Source organism: Camelus dromedarius, chromosome 2 (genome assembly GCF_036321535.1).
Source record: "Camelus dromedarius isolate mCamDro1 chromosome 2, mCamDro1.pat, whole genome shotgun sequence".
In the NCBI taxonomy this organism is placed as follows: domain Eukaryota; kingdom Metazoa; phylum Chordata; class Mammalia; order Artiodactyla; family Camelidae; genus Camelus; species Camelus dromedarius.
In genome coordinates, this window is record NC_087437.1 from 66,958,634 (window position 1) to 66,981,936 (window position 23,303).

At 37.0% G+C, this 23,303-nt stretch overlaps 2 protein-coding genes across 2 annotated transcripts in view; both read right to left on the minus strand.

Annotated features, from left to right (window-relative positions):
- UPK1B (uroplakin 1B) overlaps positions 1-609 on the minus strand; it is a 25,756-nt gene extending 25,147 nt beyond the window's left edge. The window contains exon 1 of the mRNA XM_010981589.3: positions 506-609. The gene's annotated coding sequence lies outside the window, so the exon portion shown is untranslated. The remainder of the gene's footprint in view (positions 1-505) is intronic.
- Positions 1-22,832, minus strand: part of TEX55 (testis expressed 55) — a 26,233-nt gene extending 3,401 nt beyond the window's left edge. Inside the window, exons 1-3 of the mRNA XM_031466461.2 lie at positions 21,675-22,832; positions 20,980-21,126; positions 19,153-19,212 (exon numbers count right to left, since the gene is read on the minus strand). Coding sequence (XP_031322321.2) covers positions 19,153-19,212; positions 20,980-21,126; positions 21,675-22,832 — 1,365 coding nt within the window. The remainder of the gene's footprint in view (positions 1-19,152; positions 19,213-20,979; positions 21,127-21,674) is intronic.
- Positions 22,833-23,303: the final 471 nt, after the last annotated feature.

Here is a 23,303-nt window from a genome sequence, read left to right on the forward strand (position 1 = left end):
TGGCAGGACCAGATGACATCTGGCAAGAAGACTAAGGCACTTCTTCTCTGCTAGGCTAAGGGACAGATTCTTAAGAAATGTCGTGACCTGTTTCCTTAATTTTTCTTTTGCTTTTCGGACTCTACAAGGAAACTGAGGGTCCACGAAGGTGTCTGTCTATCTGGGATTTACTCAGGAGATTAAAGTTTTCACAAGGCTTTTGGATTTTTCTTGGCCTTTCTGTAAGGTGATCATCAGGATGGATGAATAACACCCCCCAGGAGAACTATCTCAGTTCTGAGAACAGGACAATACTGAAGGGGTTAAAAAAGCAGTCTGTACAGTTTAAAGTAAAAGAGAACAGAACACTCACAATATCCTAAACTACAGAAAATGACAGGTCATATTCATCAGGAAATTAACATCTTCCCCTCTCCCTTGCACTCAGCTAGCTCCCCTCACAGGAAAGCAACCCAACCCCTGAGAGTGCAGTTATCTTCCCTGCCCCGGGAAGGGGTCTACTCACCGTTCCCTCTCCTCCTCCTGGTGGCACTGGGCCGGCCTGCTCTGCACGCTGCTGCTCTGGCCTGAGGTGCTTTTCTACCTTGCACCAGCCCTTTGAGCTGTGGGGACCAGGGAAGGGTGGTCTGTGATTGGGAGAAGGCATCTCACATGGGCTGAGCCTGATGCTGCCTGAGCCTGCCTCACGGAGGCCGGAAGTAACAGGAAACTCAGCCAGTAGATTTCGGCTACTTTGGAATGTGTGATTCTGACAGATGGAAGTACCTTGACAGGGCTCAGCTCACCACTCCCCTGGATTCCTCGTAGGTCTGGGCTTTCCTCGAACACACACTCAGGGCTTTGGTTTTGACTTTGGTTTGATTTGTTTTTGTTGGTGTGATTCGATCTTTCATTCTGCTTTTGTGCATTAATAGGCCTCGCTGCTGTTCTGACTGCTGAGTCCCACTGGCACGCACTTCTCTGTCCAGGGCCATGTGTAGTTCTGTTTCTATAACTGGCATACACTGTATTTACAGGGGGAGTAATTGTCCCAGAAGTGCTCACACTGAGTTGGCCCAAAGTCTCAGAAGGGGCCAGAGGTCTGGAAACAAAGAGATGGGGAGAAATTCAGACATAGAGAGAGGGATCAATTACTTGATGATGTCCAGTGAATTTCTTCCTCCCCTCCCTTCCCTCCTGTGTCTTTTCTCCTTTCCTCTGGAGCTGCCATGTGTCATACACAGCATCATCCACATCTGAACAAAAGAAGTGTTTCTTTCTATGGCTGAGTAACATACCACAGAGAGACGCAGAGCAGTTTATTTAGGCTAGTATTGCTGATGAGTCATCGCAGGAATGTCAGAATTTACTGAGTACCTTAATCAGTAGCTTCGGGAGTTCTCATAGGTCAGGACCATCCCTGGAACAGGTTAGGTTGTTTAGGAACAGACTGCTTTGCCTCCATTTCCCTCAGTCACTCAGCAGCAGTCGACAGAGCTGATGGCTCCATCCTTCTGGTACTGCTTTCCTCTTCTGGATTCCATTATCCCATCTTCTCTCTGTGCTTCTACTCTCTGGTTGTTCCTTCTCAGTTCCCATTGCTGTCTCTCCCCATCCGTGGCCTGACCAATTACATAGAAGACTCCAGGGCTCGGGTCCAGTTCCCAGCTCAGAATCTAGCTCTGGAACGGCACTTCCGTTGAGAGTCAGCCCCCACAACCGTCATTCATTCCCGCTACTTCCTGGTAGGAAGTTCAAAAGAAATAAAATGTCTCTGTCTGGATTTAATGGTAATAGTAAGAATTCTAGACCTTTGTCTCCTTACAAATACAGCTGTATTTCCTTTCTTTTCCCCTGGAAACATTTTTTTCTTTCCCTGGCCATCAGCTTTTGAAGAACAGTGAATTCGTCGTGGCCTCTCTTAATTTGATATTTACTAAGTATATAGGCTTTTGGTTTTTTAAAGTTTTTGTTTATTTTATTAGACTTGGGGAAAGAAGTTTCTGTATGCAATTTAAAGCTACCCTCTTAATCAGAACTGTTCTGAGAGCTTTTAAGACAATAAATCAGACTTTGTTGTTCCTCAGTTTAAGAGAGTCCAGTGGTTCTCTTTGCACTCAGCATAAGGTCCAAACTCCTCACCATGACTTTCAAGTTGCCATGTATTCTTCTTCAACTTCATGAGGTACTACTTGCACCCTATGTACATATGCCCTGACCACAGGGCCTTTGCACTTGCTATTCCTGTTAGTGGAAATCCATTTCTCTTGGTGGTTCCCAGGGCTGACTCCTTATCATCCTTCAAGTGCAGATCAGCTCTTGCTTCCTCTGAGAAGACTTTCCTTATGTCCCTCCCTAAAGGACTCTGCCCTCTCCACACCAGTTACTTTCTCTCATATAATCATGTTTTATTTCCTTTGAAAAATACTCACACTTGGATATTACCTTGTTTATTTATTTGTTGTCTTTCTTCTGCTGCTCTTGCTTCTTCACCAAAACTAGAATAGTTTCAAATGAATGAATGAATTTCTGATTCGAGAGGTTTAGGGTAAGTTAGATCTACTCAGTCCTGGTGGTTGGGGGTGGAGGTGGGGTCAGGAAATTATTGCATTAAATAGTGCTTGAGAAGAGCCACAAGTGTGTGACCAAAATGTCAATTACAGGAAGGTATCTGCATTTCTTTAAGTATTGCCCTAAATTGTTCTCTGCCTTAAAAACAACATTCATTGTTCTATTCTGATTACCAAATGAATGTATATTCATCATAGAAAATAAAAATCACTGTACTTGCTTACTCAGTGATAAACCCAAGAAGCATTTTGGTGTAGAATCATCCCTTTAAGAGCTATCTGAGGTATGATTACGTGTCAGGTACAGTACTAACAGAATGAAACAGACAAAATCCTTACCCTCATGGCATTTTCAATCTTTCTTTTTTGCATTTCCTCCCAAGTAATTGGGATCATACTTACAGTCTTCTACACCAGTTATTTTGACTTACAATACAGTACAGACATTTCCCTATGGGACTTTTCTTCAGCATCATTTTAATGGATGTATTGTATCCCACCGTATGAATATCCTATTATGTACTTATTAAATCCTTCAGGTTGAAAATTCAGATTTTTCAGTTCTTCAATATTATAAATAACGCTGTGGAGAATATTCTCGTACAGAAAATTTTAAGCACAACTCATTATTTTCTTCATACAAATTCCTAGAATTAGAATTTCTGACTAAAGGGCATGTTCATTCTAAGGTTTTTGGATTTGTATTATCATGTTGCATTCCAGAGTGGCTGTAAAATGCATAACCCCCACAGCAGTGTGAAAAAGTGCCCATTTCTCTGCACTTTAGGCCACATTAGGTATCATCCATAAATTTTTGTTTATAAAAATATTGAATTGGTGTCTTTTTTTTTTTTAAACACCTTTGGCTACTTACATGTTTTCTTCAGTAAGTTTCCCGTTTATGTTCTTGGCTCTCTTTTTTGACTGGGGGTATTTGTAATTTTAGGAGTTGGTTTGTGGGAACTTACTACATGTTTAGGCTATTGACCTGCCATGTTCACTGCAAATATTACTCTCTATTAATCATTTGCCTTTTTGCTAACATTTTTCATAGATTAAAAAAAATTTTTTTCAATGATATAAATATTCTTAATAACGTCCGCCTTTGGCATGATGCTTAAAAAGGGCTTTCTAATTTAAGATTTCCTATTTTCCTGTTCTTTTCTTTCAGTCTGTCTCTTTTCTATGTTTAACTCTATATATGTAAATAGTATATAGTTATATATGTATATGTATGTTGTTGCATGATATGGGGTAGATCCAACTATAGTCATCCAAATAATTAAACAATAATTACAGCAACATTAATTGGATGCATAGAATTTCATTGCATGGATATGTCACAATTTATCTGATCAATCTGTGGTTGGACAATTATCCCCACTTTTTTCTCATTGTAAACATTTGATACAAAACTTCTCTGTAAAATTGTCCAGGGTCAGTATGATTTCTGTAAGTGTAATTTGACTCCACGCATGACTTCATTGTGGGGTGATTTTGGTGTTGACAAGGTGTGGCTCTGGTGGTAGGCAACTGAAATAGAGTGTAAAGGTCATGAGAAAGGAGGAGTCCTTTGTTACTCACAGCTCCCTGCTGTCCCGCGTACCTGCCCACGCTGCACTTGGGGCTGTCCGAGGAACTGCCCGGAGAGCATCCCCCTGCGCCTCACTGCCTCTGTGGGTTCCGAGGACAGGAGTCTGCTCCAGTTTATCCATCATTGCTGCCCCAGCTGCTCTCTGTCTTCAGAAATCATAAAAATCTCTGGTTTCTCTTCCTACTGTTTTGAGTATTAAAATGGGTCTGCTTCTTTTTGTAAATATTTACTGCAATTTTAATGGAATTTGAGGAGGACTGCTTTTGCTTTTTCAAAAACATTAAAACACAAAATTAGGCAGATTACTGAACTCTGCCTATTGGAATCCTCTCTGTTCACAATAATAGGCCACACACTACCATTGTCTATCTGGTGTTAGTTTGTTGCAAATTCTGCCAATACTACAAGGAAAAAAATAGCTTTTTGAGAGCCTAATAAGGCGCTGGCACGCTAATATTGTTTGCCACTCATAAAATCACAATTCTCTTTGTCTGAGTTTTAGCCTTACCATGTTTCCAGTCCCATCATTGGCACGAAGATTCAAGCACAGCTACACAGCCATCTGGAACCATACTTGCCTGCACCCCATACACAAAACTAGACGCATGTGAGCACAAAAACATCAAGAGACAATGATGCTTATGTACTCACAACTTCTTATTCACAAGACTAGATAGGTTGGTATTGTGTTAACAAAAACGTTGATGACATAAGAGCAAAATAAGGTACGTGGAGGAGACTGGGTGAGTAAAACAGAATGAGTTAGACAAGAAATAATAGGCTTTATCGTGGAAAGCATTTCCCCAAATATACATATATATATATATGTCAAATCATTACATTGTACACCTTAAACTTATATATATACATATATGTACATACACATGTATATATGTACATTTGTATATATACACACATAATATGTATACAGGTATATATCAAATTATTACATTATACGCCTTAAACTTGTATTTCAGTAAAGCTGGAAACACATGCACAAACGTACGTACACACATATGAAATAACAAGAGGCTAATTTAAAAGAAAATAAAGCGTGTACAAAAGGCCAAAGAGTAAAACTAGGGAATTTGTAAAGAATGTGGGGAACAGGAGGATAATTCTCCTTGAAGGCTCAGGTATTCCAGTTTCTTTTGTTTCTGATTCTGTTTCTGTTTCTCCTTCACTTTCCTCTGTTCATACAGTGAACTTAAAAATACTAGTCTCCACATTAATTTTTTAAAAATAGCTTTATTGACACATAGAATTCATATACCATGAAAGTCACCCTTTTGAAGGGTACAGTTTAGTGCTTTTTAGGCTGGTCAGAGTTGTGCAACCACCACCACTCTCTAATTTCGGAAGATTTTCGTCACCCCCAAAGGAAACCTCATACTCACAGCATTCGGTCCCCATTCCTCCTCCCCTGCCCCTGGCAACCACTCATCTGCTCTCTGTCTGTCTCTATGGATTTGCCTTTTCCGGACATTTCACACAAATGGGATCATATAACATGTGGCCTTTTGTGTCTGGCTTCTTTCACTTCACAGAATGCTTCCAAGGTTTATCCAAGTCATAGTCCTATATCAGTACTTCATTCCTTTTCATTATCAAACAATATTCCATCACATGAGTATACATAACCTTTTTCATTTTTAACTTTTAAAAATTGTGGTAAAAAGCATGATACTTACCATCTTAACTATTTTTAAGGGTGCAGTTCAGTAAAGTATGTTCACATTGTTGTACAACAGATCTCCAGACTTTCTCCATTTTGTAAAACTGAAACTCTATACCTATTAAACAGCTCCCCATTTTCCGCTCCCCTAGTCCCTGATAACCGCCATTCTACTTTGTCTCTAGGAATGTGACTACTTTAGCTACCTTGTAGGAGTAGAATCATGCAATATTTGTCCTTTTGTGACTGGCTTGTTTCACCTAGCATAATATCCTCAAGCTTCATCCTTGTAGCATATGTCAGAATTTCATTCCTTTTTAAGGCTAAATAACATTCTATTGCATATGTAAACTATATTTTCAATCCATTCATCTGTCAATTATCACATGTTAAAAATCCATCCATCACTTGATGGGCATTTGTGTATTTTCCACTTTTGTGTTATTATGAACACTGCTCTGCAAATTTTTTGTGCAAGTTTTTGTATGGCCACATATTTCCAATTGTCTTAAGTTTGTAACTAGGTGTTGAAATGCTGGGTGATATGATAATATTTAACTTTTTTAAGAATTGCCAAACTGTATTTCAAAGCAGCTGCACCATTTTACATTCCCACTAGCAGTAGAAATACTCTAATTTCTTCACAGCCTTGTCAACACTTGTTATTATCTGTTTCTTTGATTACAGCCATCCTAGTGGGTGTGAAGTGGCGTCTCATCATGGTTTTGATTTTTGTTTCCCTAATGACAAATGATGTCATGTTTATTCTTTAAATGGAAGAGGGGAAGGGATATATGCCCAGGAAAAGTGTTCCAGTAGCTTTACTTTCTCTTATGGTGAGGGTATCAGGGTGGCTGGGGAATGCAGTGATGGAGGGTCACCAGGATTGCTCAGGTAAAATCTAGCATCAATATTGTAGATAATACTATTAAAAGCACTTCCGTAAGTGCTTTTATATGTTATCTCATTTAACAACATTTGAGACACTCACACATGTATCTATAGGAATCACTCCTTCTTGGGGGGTGCCTTCAAGGGAGATCATATCTTCTGATCTCTGCTTGTTCTGACACTGAAGCTTTCATTCCCCATTATATTTTTATTCCAGTGTCCATCCATGTCCTCTGTCAGTTTCAGTCTGAAAAGGCTTACTCTGAGATGCCTCTTCCTCTTTGAGTTGACTGCCAACTCCACCTAGAGTCTCACCTTTCATGTTTACTCCTGGCCCGGACTACTTTCTACCACTTAAGGACTGAGAACTGAATATACTTTTCGCTGATTGATTTCTGCACTAGGCAGCCCTTTTAGTAGAGAGCCTGAGTCACCGAGAGGGAGCCAGATCTCCATTTTCTCCCTTCTTTCAATCAAGATCACGTTTCAATTTCAATCAAAATCACGTTGAGACAGTATCACTGGACCATACCAAGCCCATCCCCTCTGGTCCACCGCCTCATTGTGAAAGGTCAAAATGACAGCTGTGAAATGCATCACAGAATACCAATGAGAAAGGCTGAAGTGGCTGGAGTGGCCAAGTTTGAGGTGTTCTGCTTTTAGAAACATATTAATGCTATCTGGTATTAGAGCTGAAAACCAGTGAACTAAATTTCAGATGTTACTAATAACATTCAAGTTTTTGATCACTAATAATATTGTTGGCCTTTCAATATTTGGGTTATTTTATTCAACAAACTGATTAATTATAACTGTAGTCACGTCACTCAGCATTTTCCCAAAGGTCCACTGCAAATTTATCAGCTTTCACCTAGTTTTGCCAGCCCACAGTCAACAGAAAGACTGCTTATCTGTGTGGAGAACGTTTATTGAGTCTGAGCACATGCACATTTGGTGGACAACTGAAGGAAAAACTAACTAAGCTTTGATGTTATAAGCAAAGATTTTGAAAGTATAATGATTAGAAATGGAATTTAGGTATGAAAAAGGGATTTGTGCATGTGTTCAGACTGAAGCTTAGTGCATTGGAATGCAACCACATAACCACACCAAGTCACCAGTGAAACAATGTCAAGAATCGAGTTTCTTTTAATGTTCAAATAGAAATGAAATGAAAGGTTCAGCTCACAAAAGTAGTATCAGATGATCATCTCAGTTACGATTGCTGGGCAGATACTCTCATACCAGGCAGACCATGTTAAGGCTTTTTGCTTTTAAATACCAGTTGGACTGGTTACACATTCCACACAGTGTAGACACTCTTCAGAGGATAAAGTTAATAAGGAAGTGACATTCTGCCTCTCCCACAGGTGTGTACAGAGTAGTATAACATGTTTGAGTTTTTCTGTAGGTTAAAAATCAGAAGAGGACTGTTCCAAGGAACAGATTAAGTCACAACCACTGGTGTCAGAATATAACAGGCAGGGTCAAAGAGGAAAATAGTAAAAATATGTTGGAGGTGTTAAGAAACAAGAAAAGAGATTTTACAACAATTTTCTTCCATTAAGAGAGAAAAAAAGTGCTGTTATAAACTATTTTCCACATATTTTCTGATTGAAAATTTTGTAAACATCTTTGAGACGTGATAGATTTGTATGCTTTGGGGAATCGCATATAAATTGCTAATATTCTTTTCTTGATCCTCTTTGGGATTTGTGAACTTGTTACTGTTCAGTGCTTTGGAGAAATAAGTATTGGAATATCAATGCATGGATAAGTATATATGTGTATATTTTTGTATGATTAGCCAGAAGTCTCTATAACTTATGTGAATTTTACAGATACACTCTGTAGATTTTCACTTAAAAAAAAGAGCATATTTAGGAAGAGTCACTACCAATGATCATTCAAAAACAATTTTTCAGAATGAGAAGCAGAACACAATGTTGACACTGATATTTGTAAACAATGTTGAGAGAGTCATTCTTTGTAGGAATCATGTTTCTTTCTGTTTTTTATCATTTCCTGTACCTGAGAAGAATGAAAAAGAATTTTTTCCACTTGCCATTTTGATCCACATGGAATTACCATATCTTGTTAAAATATGTAGACATTTAAAATACAAAAGTCCTTGTACTGACTTGGTACAAATAATTTAGACTTTGATAAGTCAAGAATATGTGTTGTAATGTCTAGGAGAGTCATTAAAATTGTTAATTATTGTTAGGGCAGTGACCTTATTTTTTATAATACAGTAATTATAGATACATATCATATACATTTATCAAAATCTATAGAATGTATAACACAAAGAAACTTTATGTAAACCATGGACTTTAGTTAATAATGTGTATCATACTGATCAACTGTAACAAATGTACACACTAATGCAAGATGGTCATGACAGAGGAAACCAGGGCTGGGAAAAGGGGGAAAGGGAAAGGAGTAAAGGGGAGCTCACTGTACTTCCGGCTCAATTTTTCTGTAAAGGTAAAACTTTTCTAAAAATAAAGTACATTAATTTTTAAAAATCACCCAAATGTGAAACAAACAAAAAGATTTAAGAGAGTATAACTTCTAAACTAACAGAGAGAAAACTGGAGCAATAAAATAAGGCAAAAAGTAGAGTAAAAGAAACAGAACAGACAGGCAGGACAAATAGACAGCATGTGGTAGGACAATTGATTCAAACCCAAATATATCTTTAATACCATCAAATATAAAGGGACTAAATGCTCCAATTAAAAGCTTGTCAAATTTGAATAATGATTAAAAATTATAATATATGCTGTTTTTAAGACAGACATCTAAAACATAAGGCCAGAGTCAAGGAGTTATTTGATGAAGAGAGAGAAAACGTGAAAAAAAAAAAATGAAGAGAACTTCAGGGATCTGTGGAATAATATAAAAATGTCTATTATAAAGTTAATTTGAGTCTTGAAAAGACAAGAAGGAAAGAGAATGGAGCAGGAAAATATCTGAAGAAATTCTGGCAAACAACTTCCAAAATTTGGTGGGAGACATAAATTTATAGATTCAAGAAGCTAAGCTAATCCCCAAATAAGTATGTTCCAATGAGCATCATGATTAAAAACCCCTGGAAACTAAAGAACAAGAGATCATGAAAGCAGCCAGAAAAACGACATATTACACAGAGGGGACTATCAGTCTGGATGACTGTGGACGTCTCACTAGAAACTAGGAAGACCAGAAAGTAGTGAAACCACATCTTTACGAGCCAGTGTCTAGGGGTGGGGGGAGAGTCAATTTAACACTGTTAAGAACATTTAATATGCGATCTACCCTCTTAACAAAAATTTAAGCGTACATTATGGGTACAACGAGTGCAGTAGATCTTTAGAGCTTAGTCATCTTGCTTGACTGAAAAGTCAGTAACTTTATATCTACCAAAAATGCCCTACAGGAATGGATGTGTAATACATTTTCAGATAAAAGAAAACTAAGAGTGTTCATTACCAGCAGTCCTGCAACACAATAAATGCTAAAGGATTTGTTTCAGGTTGAAGAGAAATGACTTCAGAGAGAAACTTAGAAATTCACAAATGAATGAAGAACATCAAAAATAGAAATCTGGATAGATATAAAAGATTATGTTTTCCTTTTATGTTCTTTAAAATACATATGAATATTTAAAGCCTTTTAAGATTATACTGTTCTCTTGTGGGGATTTTCACTTATGTAGAAAGTGATACATTTGACAAGTTTAACATAAAGGACAGTGGATAGGAGTAAAGGGACCAATATGATTATAAGGCTTCCTTTTTTGGTGGAGTGAAACAAATATTAACTTTATACTGTGAGAGATTAGGGATACATATTGTAACCCCCTAGAGTAATCACTAAAAATAATAAGTATAGCTAAAAAGTCAATAGATACAAAGTAGAATATTAAAATTATTAAAAGAATCCCAAAGAAGGCAATAAAAGGGCAACAAAGGAATAAAAACCAGAGACAAACAGAAAATGAACAACAAACTGAGAGATCTAAATTCAACCATATTGATAATTAAGTTAAATGTGAATGGTCTAAACCAGAGGTTGGCAAACTTTTTCTGAAAAGAGCTGGATAATACGTATTTTAGGAATTGGAGGACATGTACTGTCTCCATCACTGCTGCTGAGTCTCCCTTTCCTTTCCCTGTCTTTCACTTTTCCCCTTTTCCTCCTCCTCTTCATCCCCATCTTTTTCTTCTTCCTCCTTCTCCTTCCCTCTCCTCCTTCTCCTTCTTCAACTACTTTAAAAATGTAAATTCTTTCTCAACTTTCAGGCCATTTAAAAACCAGTGGTCTAAGTTTGCCAACTCCTCTTCTAAATGGTTCAATTAAAAAGCAGAGGTTTTTTTTAGAAAATATAAGAAAGTAAGACCCAAATATGTGGTACCTACAAGAGACATACTTTATAATATAAAACACAGGTGAAAATAAATGGATGAAAAAAGATATACCAAGTAAACTGTAAGATATAAAACCTGGACTGGTTACATTAAAATCCAAAAAAGTAGACTTCAAGACTAAGAATATTACCAAGGATAAAGACAGACATCTCATAATGATAAAAGAGTCAATTAATCAGGAAGACATAATGAACATAAATGTTCATGTGCCTAATAACAGTTTTACAATACATAAAGGGAAAATTAACAGAATTAGAGGGAGAGTAGCTAATTCCACAATGATAGTAGAATATTTAAACACCCCTTTCACAGCAATGGAAAGAACTAAACAAAAATATCAGGAAAGATGTGCAAGATTTGAACAACATTATCAATCTCCTCGATCTAACTGACATTCGTAGAACACTACATCAAGAACAACAGAATACATGTTCTTATAAAGTGAACATTATATATTAACCAATATGGACCAACACTGGGCTACAAAGTTTCAATAGCTTGAAAAAGATTGAAATTGTACCCAGCATGACAAAATTAAACTGGAAGTCAATAACAATAACATATATAGAAACCCCTCAAGTATTCGGAAATTAAACAACACACTTCTAAATAAATAGCTGGTCAAAGAAGGAATCTCAAGGGAAGTTAGAAAATATTTTGAATTGAATGATAATAAAGAGATAACATATCAAAATATGTGTGATAAAACTAAAGCAGTGCCTAGAGGGAAACACATTTTTAAATGTCTACATGAGAAAAGAAGAAAGGTCTAAAATAAATTATCTAAGGTTTTACTTTAAGAAGCTAGAAAAAAAGAGTAAAGTTAACCAAAATTAGGAAGAGGAAAGGAGATAATAAAGATAAGTGCAAAAAGCAATGCAATTGAAAAAATAATAGAGAATATCAACAAAGCCAAAATCTGGTTCTTTGACAAGAGCAAAAAAGTGATTAATCTCCAGCTAGATTGATTATGAGAGCGCAACTCACACATGAGAGACTCAACCTGTTGTTGGCTTTGAAGATGCAGAAAGGAGACTATGAGCCAAGGAATACAGTGGCCACTAGAAATTGGGAGTGGCCCTCAGCTTACAGCCAGCAGGTAATGGGATTTTGGGCCTACAAACACAGAACTGAATTCTGCTGATAACCCCCAAAAGTAGGAAATGAATTCTCCCCTTAGAGCCTCCAGAAAGGTACACAGCCTGGCCTGCCATCACCCTGATTTTAGGATGGGTAGACCTGTATCAAACTTCTGACCCACCGAACTATAAGAAATAGTGTTGATTTAAGCCACTAAGTTTATAATAATTTGTTATAGCGTCAAAAGAAAATTAAGACAACTCCATACACAAAAAATAAATCCATATGGATCATAGACCTAAGTATTAAAGTGAAGATGTTATATCTCCTAGAAGAAAACATAGGAGAATACCTTTGTGACTTGTGTTAGGAAAGACTTCTTAGATAGGACTTAAAAGGCAAAAACTCTAAAAAGGAAAAGCTGATGAATTGTATTTTATGAAAATTGAAAGTGTTTGCTCTTTGAAAGACATTGTAAAGAAAAATCAAAGGAAAACTACATAATGAGAAAAAATATTTGCCATATATTTATCTGATAACAGACTGATCTATCCAGAATATATATAAAAAAACCTTACAGCTCAATACAAGAAAACAACAGCCCAGCTTAAAAGTGGATAGATGACTTGAACATCCACTTCACAAGAGGAGATATATGAATGGCCAATTATATATGAAAAGCTGTTCAATATTTATATTTATCAGGGAAAGGCACATTAAAACTACAATACTACTAGAAGAGCTAAAATAAAAAAGATTGATGAAGCAAAATTTGATGAGAAGAAATGGGTGCTTTCAGGTTTGAGACAGGAAAAGTAGAAGTTATTTCTGGAACATCTTGTTATAGCACAACATAATGCAGTGATCAAAGATGACAAGGAGTGTTAAAAGTGCTAGGAGTCATCCTCAAAACATTTCCATTGGCCTCAAATGGGAAAACCTGAGCGTCAACAAGAATAAGTGCAAGGGGACTGAAATACATACAGTACATTTAAATCTATGAATTGATAATAATAATAAAAACATTTGTTTTCTTCAGACAATTCTATGAAAGATTTTAATTCTGAAAGCTGGTAAGTAAAGAGAAAGGGTAAAGCATTTATCCTGTTTTCCTATGTAATCTGTTCCTTAGGGTAACCACATAGTTGATGAGATGTATTATGGCTAATAAATGGAAAAAGAATGATAAATTTAGAATACTACCATTTTGCAATCCCTAATGAATTAATGGATCAGGAAATGATCATTAATAACAGCTTATAGCACAAAAAGTCATCAATGGCTGGGTCATTGTGCACCAACTGATGGAGAAAGACAAGAGCAGTGTGAAGCAATCTTTTCAAGACAAAAAAAAAAAAATCTGAGTTTAAAGAAACCATTAAATATAACTTTGGCAATTTACAGAAAATATAGGGTTCAGAAGATCATGTTAAATGACATCACTGGAAAATAATAAGCAAAACTCAGACTGGGAAACTTCAGGACAAATGACCTGGTTACTTCAGTAAAAAATACTGTTGAGGGAGAGAGAGAGAGAGAGGGAAATTAAGGGTGAAACTTTATCTAGGATGTTAATCAACCAGTAAAAATGTATGGACCTTATTTTGATCCAGTTAGAAACAACAAAAAGTAGACAACTGGTGAAATACAAACAGTGATTTATTACTTGATATTAAAGGATCACTGAAAATATTTTAGATCATCATAGTACTGTGGTTAGATTTTTTTTAAAGTCCTTATTTTTAAGAGTTACATACTGAAATATTTACAAATGAAATTATAACTGGGATTTGCTTCAAGATAATCTGGGGAGGAGGAATGGGGATAAAGCATATATCAAATAAGATAGGCTATGTGATGACAGTTACTAAATAGGAGGAATGAGCACATGGAGGGTAAATACACTATTCTCTATTTTTGCATATGTTTGAAATGTCTGTCAGTGAAGAACATTTAAAAATAAATAAAAAAGGAATCTCCAGGCAAATATTATGTTCTCTGAAGGGGAAGAGAGGAAAAAAGGGATAGAAGCAATATGTGAAAAAATACTGGCTGAAAAATTTTCAAAACAGATGAAAAGCAATAAAATACAAAGATCTGGAGCTTCTGTTTCTTCTAAGAGTGACCAGATTTCCCTCTTGCGTGAAACAACTGAAAAATGGAGAACATCTAAGAAACACTGGTTTTTAAGATAGTGGTATCAGGCAACAAAGGACAGTGCTCTGTGAGAAACAGGAGAGAAATAAAGTGAGCCTCATGGTTGCTCCAGCCTACTGTCCATAAAATTTCCTGGCCTCTCTGTAGGGAAGGTGAACCCAAGAGGAACACTAAAGACCCCTGAGTTAAGGAAATAGAGCTGAGGCCCTGGGGAAACCAAGGCAGCTGTAGTTCATAGGACAGAGCGCCAGAGAGGAGAGAACCTCACAGAAAGAACTCTGGAATCTGCAGAAGGTCTCCTTCAAGTAATCCCCTGTGAACAGATCAATGCCTATGTGCGAGGAAACTATCTGAGGTCATGGAAAGAACCAAGCCAGTTCACTGTCAAACTAAAAAGCCTCATGAATCATGGAGCATTGGGTAGGATACTCAAAAGCCTTGCCTCAGTAGTGGGGAATAATTAGCTCTAGATGGAACACTGCTCTGCTTTACTCGAAGAAAATCTTAAAAGCTAAATCAGAAAGGATCACATTGTTTCCAAGTAAATTAGCTGGGTCCCAAAATAAAGTCCAAGAATATTTACATGAATACAAAAATATCCAGCACCTGCTAAGGTAAGATGCATAATTGCACATATCAAAAATTACCAGGCATACACTTACTACAATGTTACATGTCAAATTATATCTCAATTAAAAAGTATTAGGCATATGAACAAGCAGGAAAATGAGAAGTTATTATGACTGTATTCTCTATGTTCAAAAAGTAGAGATATTAACATTATAGAAAAGATACAAACTAAACTACTAGGGATGAAAACTACAAAAATTATAATGTATGCAATGAAAAATACACTGGCATGTTATTATTAATGGTACTTTACACACTACAGAAGAAAAAATCAGTAAACTTGAAGACGTAACAGTAGAAAACATTCAAAATGATATATGGAGAGGGAAAAAAGAATTTAAAAAAATTAACATCAGATCATCAGAGAGCTGTGAGACAACTTCAACTGGCCCAACATACGTGTAACTGGAGCTCCCAGAGGAGAGGGCTGGGACAGAAAAATGTTTGAAGAATAATAGCTGACAAATTTCAAAATATGCTGAAAACCAGAAGCCCACGGTTCTTAGAAGTTCCAAGCAGCACAGAACAAGAAACATGAAGAAAACTACAATAATACCGTTTTAAGTGGGACTGTAAACTGATCTAAGTACTTCAGAAAGCTTTTGGGCAGCTGTTGTATAAAGCTGAACTTATGTCAATAACCTATTTCTGGATAGAAGTGCATGCACATGTGCACCACCTGATAAGTACACGAGTGTTCACTGCAGTATTATTTATAACAACCAAAAAAGCTAGAAACAGCCAAATGTCTACCATAGAATACAGAAATGAAAAGAAATGAAAAATATGCACAAGATAAAGGAATCTCACAAACATACTTTTGCTCAAAAGAAATCAGCCCCCAAATAGTATTATCTGATTCCACTTACATAAAATTTTAAAAAGTCAAACTAATTTAGAAGTCAGAATAGTGATTGTTTTGTGGAAGAGAAAGGGTAGCGATTGGAAACAGGCACTATGTGGGATTCTGAGGAGCTGGTAATTTTCAGTCTTTTGATCTGGCTGGTGGTTTCATGGCTCTATTTCATCAGTGATAATTAGTCAAGTTGTACAGTTTGATGTGTGTAATTTTCTGTATGTATGTTTATAAAATTTAAAAAATGAAAATAAATATATTTCACCACATTAACAGAAGGGAGAAAAATCATACAATCATCCCAATGGATATAGAAAAATAATCTGATAAACTTTAATAATTCATAATAAAAACTCTCAGAAAACAAACTAGATAAGACCTTCCCTAATATGATTAATAGTATTCATAAAACACAGCAAACATTTATACTTAATGATTAAATAGGACTTTTTTTTTTTTAAGCTTGAGAGCCAGCAAGGTGAACCACTGTAGCTACTTCTATTCAGCATTAACTCTACTGGTGATCCCTAACCAGTGTACTGTATCAGCCAGTGTTCCAACAGGAGATGGATGGCACTTTCAAAATAGAAAAAATTCAATGGGAGTTTATTTTAAAAAGGGGTTATTTAAAAATAACTAGGCATAAGGTAGTCACAGGAGATAATGTAATAATCCAGAGCTGGTAAAAGTAGAACTAACCTTAGGAGTGAAGGTCAAGAGGCAAGGAAATTACTATAATCCAGAAGTGAAGATTTATATGAAGTAAGATGCCTTGAGAGAAGCAGTGACTTCCAGACAACTCAGGACAGATAGATTATGGGGAAAAGGACAGGGAAATAAAACTGACCTCATCCTCTTTCCTCCTTCCAGGCTTCCTCCAGGGTTTCCCACTGTCTTAACCCAACTGGGAGTCAGAAGAAATAGAACTTACTGATCTAGTCCAGATTAGTTTCTTTGCAGGATAAGGAAGAGGGGAAGGTGGATCCAAAGGGGCAAAGAGAAGATACATATAATGTATGTGACAAAAGGAAAGAAAAGTATAAGGTTTGGAAAGGTCAAATAAAATTGTCACTATTTGCAAATGATATGATTATATATGTAGAAACACCCAAAGTATCTACAAATGCATAATTAGAATTAATAAATTGAGTTTAATAAGGTTACTGCATATAAGATCAACAAAAATGAGCTTCATTTCTATATGCTAGAAATTAGAGCCTGAAATTGTGTAAGTTTCTATTTATAATAGCATCAAAATTATAAAATACCTATGAATAAGTCTATCAAAAGATATATAAAACCTTTATGCAAATGACAACTGTACTGGAAGAAATTAAAGACCTAGATAAATGGAGAGAATAAAACTCATTGTTTTAAGCTGTCACTTCTCCCCAAATTGATCAGCAGAGCCAATGTAATCCCAATAAGAATCCCATCAATGTGTGCTAGCGTGTGTGTGTGTGTGTGTGTTTGTGTAACTTGACAAATAATTCTAAATACTGATATGCAAAAGCAGAGGCTTAAGGACATCCAAGATATTTTAAAAGAAGAATAAAATGTAAGAACTTGCTCTGTTAGATATTAACACTTATTATAAGGCATTCTAATTAAGAAATTCTTGTAGTGGAGCGAAGATTGGCAAATATACTATAGGAATCAAATAAAGAGTACTGTCTTTTTATATAAGGTGCTTGGTTAATTGGATGTCTGCTTGGAAGAAAATGAAACTCGACCCCACCTCACATCCTACACAAAATCAATTCCAGACTGATTGGATATAAACGTAAAAGACAAAAAACAAATAAAATTAAAAAAAATAAAAAACAAACAAAAAAACCCTTCACAAACAAGATAATATAGGGACTATGGTCAGGAGATTGGACTAAGGAGAGACTTCTAAAATAGGACACCTGAAGGACTAATCAGAAATAAAAAGGTTATTAAATCTGACTAAATAAAAATTAAGAATTTCTGTTCATTAAAGATACCTTTAAGAGATGAAACAGGAAGGCAGAGAGTGGGAGAAAATACGTGCAACAAATAAGTCAACAAAGAGCTCAAAACCAGAATATATAGAAAACTGTTACAAATGAATAAAAAAAGACAATACAATAGAAAAGAAGTATTTCCAAATGGCCAAAAACAAATGAAAAAGTATGCAACTGCCTCAGTACTCAGGAAAAACAAGTTCAATCTGCAATGATTGATTACTATTCATCCATTGAAATGCTGAAAAGACTGGTAACACTAAGTGTTGGATGCAAGCAGTAAGGACGTTAAGACAACAAGGACTCTAACATACCCTGCTTACTGGTGGGAGTATTGTACAATCGCTTTGGAAAATCTTTTGAAATAATCTACTAGAGCTGAGCAAACACATACCCTACGATCCAGCAACCACTATTGTGGGTATTTACCCAAGAGAAATATGTGTATATGTGCACCAACAGACATGCACATGAAAGTTCCCAGGAAAAATTTTTATAATAGCTCTAAGCTGGAAATAGCCTGAATGTCCACATCCAACTAAAATGGATAAATTGTGGCATTGCATCCAATGAATACTACAACGGTAATGAAAATGAATGAACCACAGTCACACACAACAGCATGGATTAATCTCACAGACATAACTTTGAGCAAAAGAATGAACAAATGAACCCCTACTACATGGTTCCCTTTATATAAAGTCTAAAAAGCTGACAAGTCTGCACAGATACAGAGAACAAACTAGTGGTTACCAGTGAGGAGCGGGGAGAGACAGCAGAGAGGTGGAGGAGAGGGAGGTTCAAACTACTGGGTGTAAGACAAGACAAGCTCAGGGATGTATTGTACAACACAGGAAATATAGCTAAGATTTTGTAAATGGAAAGTAAACTTTAAAAATTGTATAAATATTAAAAATGAAAAGTAAGTTTAAAAAAATTAAGCAGTTTGGCTGTAGAAGCCATGCTCTTAACCACTAAAACAAACAAACAAAGAAACAAATAAATAATAACCGACAAGGCTAAACCAAAGTGTTTCATGATTCATATTTCATAATAAAATTATAAAGAAAAGTGAGAATGTCATTACCATAAAAGTCAGAGTAACAGTCCCTTTGTGGGGAGCAATAACCATGACAGAAAGAAAGGGGGTTTCTCTGATGCTAGTAATATTTGAATTTTTTTTAACTTGAATGGTAGTTACTGGTATGCTCACTTCATGATAATTCACTGAGTTGTCCATGTCCTGTACACTTGTATGTGTGCTATATTTCACAATAAACAGAATAAAAAGGTGGTCCTTTTTCTCCTATTCCATACCTGGCAGAGCATAAAATTCAGGGGGTCCGCTGGCCTTTCGTAGACTAAAGATTCAGTGATCTGCTGAGAGAGAGAGAGTAACGCATCGCATTATGGTTCTGAGCTAAAGTTCTGCGGTCAGGTTATACCTGAAGCAATGTTTTGCGTTAATCTATCATAGCATGTTAAAGAAAGTCATCTCTATCCACAAATTACTTTCTTATTACTGATAGTTTTAGGCAAATTAAGGTAAAATGTGGAGGAATAAAAATTTAGTAATAAGTAGTAATGGATATTTTTCTAGTTTCCAAGATCAAATAGGTAGTGAGAAAGTTTTGGAGAAAGTTTTTGTTTTGAGAATTGTGACTTTAATAGACTGGGAAATCAATAAATTACTTTCTTTGAAAACTAGTCAAAGAAAAAATTATTGAATACAATTTTTAAAACACTATGATTTTACATAGAACTTTCCTTCTGAGGCATTTGATCCTAAAAGGTGAAAATGATGTTCAGTGTTTATAATAATAAATGAGAAAGCATATAAAAAAAACTACAGGGACTCACTTCCAGACTTTTTTGTTGTTGTTGAATAACTCAAAATACTATAATAAAGTAAGCAGAATTTTCATTTGCAGGGAATAACAATAGGGCAAATCTCAGGTATGAAATATTCTGGTCTCTTTAGTGCACCCATGTCAATCAATTATTTCATACATGTTTCTATTAAAGACATATTTATAATTAATTTTTCTTATAACAATGTTCAATAAATAAGCATTATTTTTTTCTTGACAGATGAGGAAAATTACTTACAGAATGATTAGAATTCTACTTTCTACAACTTTAACCCTTCAGTTTAATAATTAGTAGTTCTTTGATTAAAGCTAGGAAACCCAGCCACTAACATTGTCCCATTAAAGGACATTTTAAGAAAAAAGGGCACAGAGCAGGCTTAATAAAGTAAATTCCACGTATCCCCACTTTGTATGAGGAAACTGGGATTCACAGCAGTTAAATAATTTCCCCTAAATCACAAAGATGACAAGTGGCAAAGTTAGAGTGGAGCCCTGAGCTAACAGATTATAAAATTTGTGCTCTTTCCTCTATATTCTGCTTCTTTACAATTAAAATTTTCCAGTTTAAATGTTTTCATTTGAGGTGGGCCATTCTTATCTACAACTTTCTAACTTCAAAGTTACTTCATGTATATATGTTATTATACATGTACATGTGCCTTGCCGGGTAATATTAACATAAAAACACACATGTCAGGAAAACAGAAACAAAAACAACCCACAAAACAGCAAAAATTTTATAAATATGGTAATATAATTCTATACTGGCCCATGAATGTCATAATTTAAAGTTTCCCACCCTATATCCTGAGGCAATAAAATTTGTAATTTCAAGAATCAGAAGCAAATTTTAACTACTTCTTTTTTCCCCTAAAGAATGTGGTTTCTTAGATGGTCACAAGTTGGTCATCTTCTGAAAGTATTATTTTCCTGCCTGTGAAGTCTTTTTCTCTCCTTTTCAATTGTCAATGTTTTGTCCTTCCTTCCTAGTCTGGCTCAAACTTTAACCCTTGGCCAAGTTTTTCCCTAGCAACTAATCTACCAGCTCTCTAATTCCTCTGAAGGACTTCATACTATGGTAACAATCATTTGGTGTTTATCATTTACTATGTATTGATTAATACATCTTAATGCACTTACTGACTTCTCAATGAGATCATATCTCTTTAGCAAAGGCCCTTTCTTGTACCACTGGAAAGCCAGGTCAAAGTTTGTTTTTTACATTATAATTTCTGTAAAGCTCACAATTAAAGAAAGGGATTGAGAGGTTTACCTGGAATATTTGCAGAATGTGGTGTTTCTCCATGTATTGTAGTGCAAAGTAATAAGGATCTTCATATATTAGGGGAGGAAACTGCTTCCTATAAGGTTTGTTGTATGCCTGAGAACTCCTTCTTTCTTGGATTTCTGAACTATCATCCTGAAATAACAATATCCCCCCAAAGGGTCTTAAATAAATAAAAAATCTCCAGGAAGTTTTGTTGTCATTGTTGCTCTGATCAGTGGAAGCTGATACTGATGGGATCTGAACACCAGGAATTGGAGTAAAGGCACATTATTATGAGAGACCTGGTTGATCCAATGCACCCCAAGTCCTGGGAGGTACCTTAGACATCTCCAAGCTACTTCAAATACTTTCCCCTTCACAGAGATCTCCAATTGACTCCAAATTCCTTTCCTTTAGTAGAAGCCCAGAGAGGGGAAATGACTTAGTGTCCCAGTGTTAGCAGCAGAACCAGGACTTGAAACCCAGTCTCCTGAATCCTGGTTCATTGCTCCTTCCTGAATTGCCTTACTTAGCGTAGCAGAGAAGGCAACACATCTCATTATTTCCCACCCTTCTCCTGTCCTTCCTGAATGCTACTCACCACAGTATGTGCCCTCCCCCCACTCTCCCATGTCACCACTACAGGCCCCAGGCTTGGCCTCTAACTTCCCAGGTGGGTATCAAATGCCCCTTTAACTTACAGGCTTGATTTCTGTGGCTTGAGTTTTTTCCTGACTGATGATGTAATCCAATTTGGATGAAATGGAGGGAAATTTTGGGGAATAGGTTAAGTCTTTTTCTTGCAAGTGACCGATCGATCTGTCATCAAATGGGTTGAATGCTTGCAGATCGGTTACACTTTCGGTGTCAGTTTCAAGGGAAACGTTGGATACGTTGCTGTCTGTCTGGCTAGGCTCAAATTTGCAGGGTTGTACTCTGAAGTCATCTTCTTTGTCTTCCCTGATGTTGCCAAAATCTGCAAACATTCTGTTATCAGACTGGCTATGTTCTCCATAGTCAAACACGTTGTCTTCTGTGTAGTCATACTCTTTGTCCATTAAGTCAGATACACTGTGGTCAGCCTTGTCAATTTTAAGGTGATCAGCAGGGTCAGCAGCTTGGTATTCAGCTGGTTTAGTCACTTGGTCAGACACTTCGCTGGTAGTCCTTACCAATGCTCTGTGGTCAGCATGGACAGACAATCTATGGTCAATCTGTTCAGAAGATTTTCGCTCAACCAGGCCAGACAATCTACTTTCAATCTGTTGAGTTCTTTGGTCAGTTGGGTGGGACGTTCTGTGGTCAATCTGCTCAGAGGCTATTTGTACGGATGGGACAGATGGTTTACGGTCAGTCTGTTCAGAAGATCTTCTCTCAGCTAGGCTGGACGTCCTGTGATCAATCTGTTCTGAAGTCCTTTGTTCAATTTGTTCAGAGGTATCTTGTTCAGGCAGAGCAGACATCTGGCTGTCAACCTGTTCAGTCTCGACCCCATCAGCTTGGCTAGATGCCTTGCTGTCCATCTGTTCTGACATTCTTCGGTTAACCTGATCAGATGCTCTACCATCGATAGCATTAAAATAGTCGGATGCTTTGAGGTCAGCCTGATCAGATGTTCTTTCTCCAATGTTTTCATACAGTTTGGGGTCAGCTTGACTAAATTTGTTGGGTTCAGCCAGGCCAGACACTCCTTGGACAGCCTGGTCAGCTGTTTTGTGATCAGTCTGGTCATCTGTCTCCACTTCATCTTGTTTCTGCCTGTTGTCTTCCTGGCTGTCTGTGTGGCTGTCATTTGAGGACTTGGCTTTGCTTTCGACTTCCAAGGATTCTGCCGGAACTTCTTCTGGAGGCTCTTCCATTTTCTGCCTGGTACCTGACTGCCCTAGGCTGCCAAGCCGCTGTGGGTGGGGCCGAGTCTGGTCGTCCAGGCAACCTTACAGGAGCCCGCGATGACAATGCCTGCGGGCTTTGTTCGAGCCTCCCTGCACCAGTTCTTCCGGGCCCGCGAGCGGATACCTGGAGGTGAGCGGGGCCGCCCGCCGCTGCCTCCAGGCGTAGCCTGGACTGGGGCGCCAGCCACTCGCAGTGCGGATGCCAGCACAGGGGCCGACACCCTTCTCTGGAGAAGAGGTGATGACCAGAGGTGTGGCATCGCCACCGCCCAGCGACAAGGTCTCAGGGCTCTGTGAATCGGCGCATTAGAGCGGTACCCTCCTTGTTTCCTTGTGGAGGTCCACTGCGGCATGTGTGAAATAGGATCGTTCAGGTATCACTTTAACCAACAAAATGTTAGCGATGAACACGCGTCCAACCGCACGAGGGCGGCATAC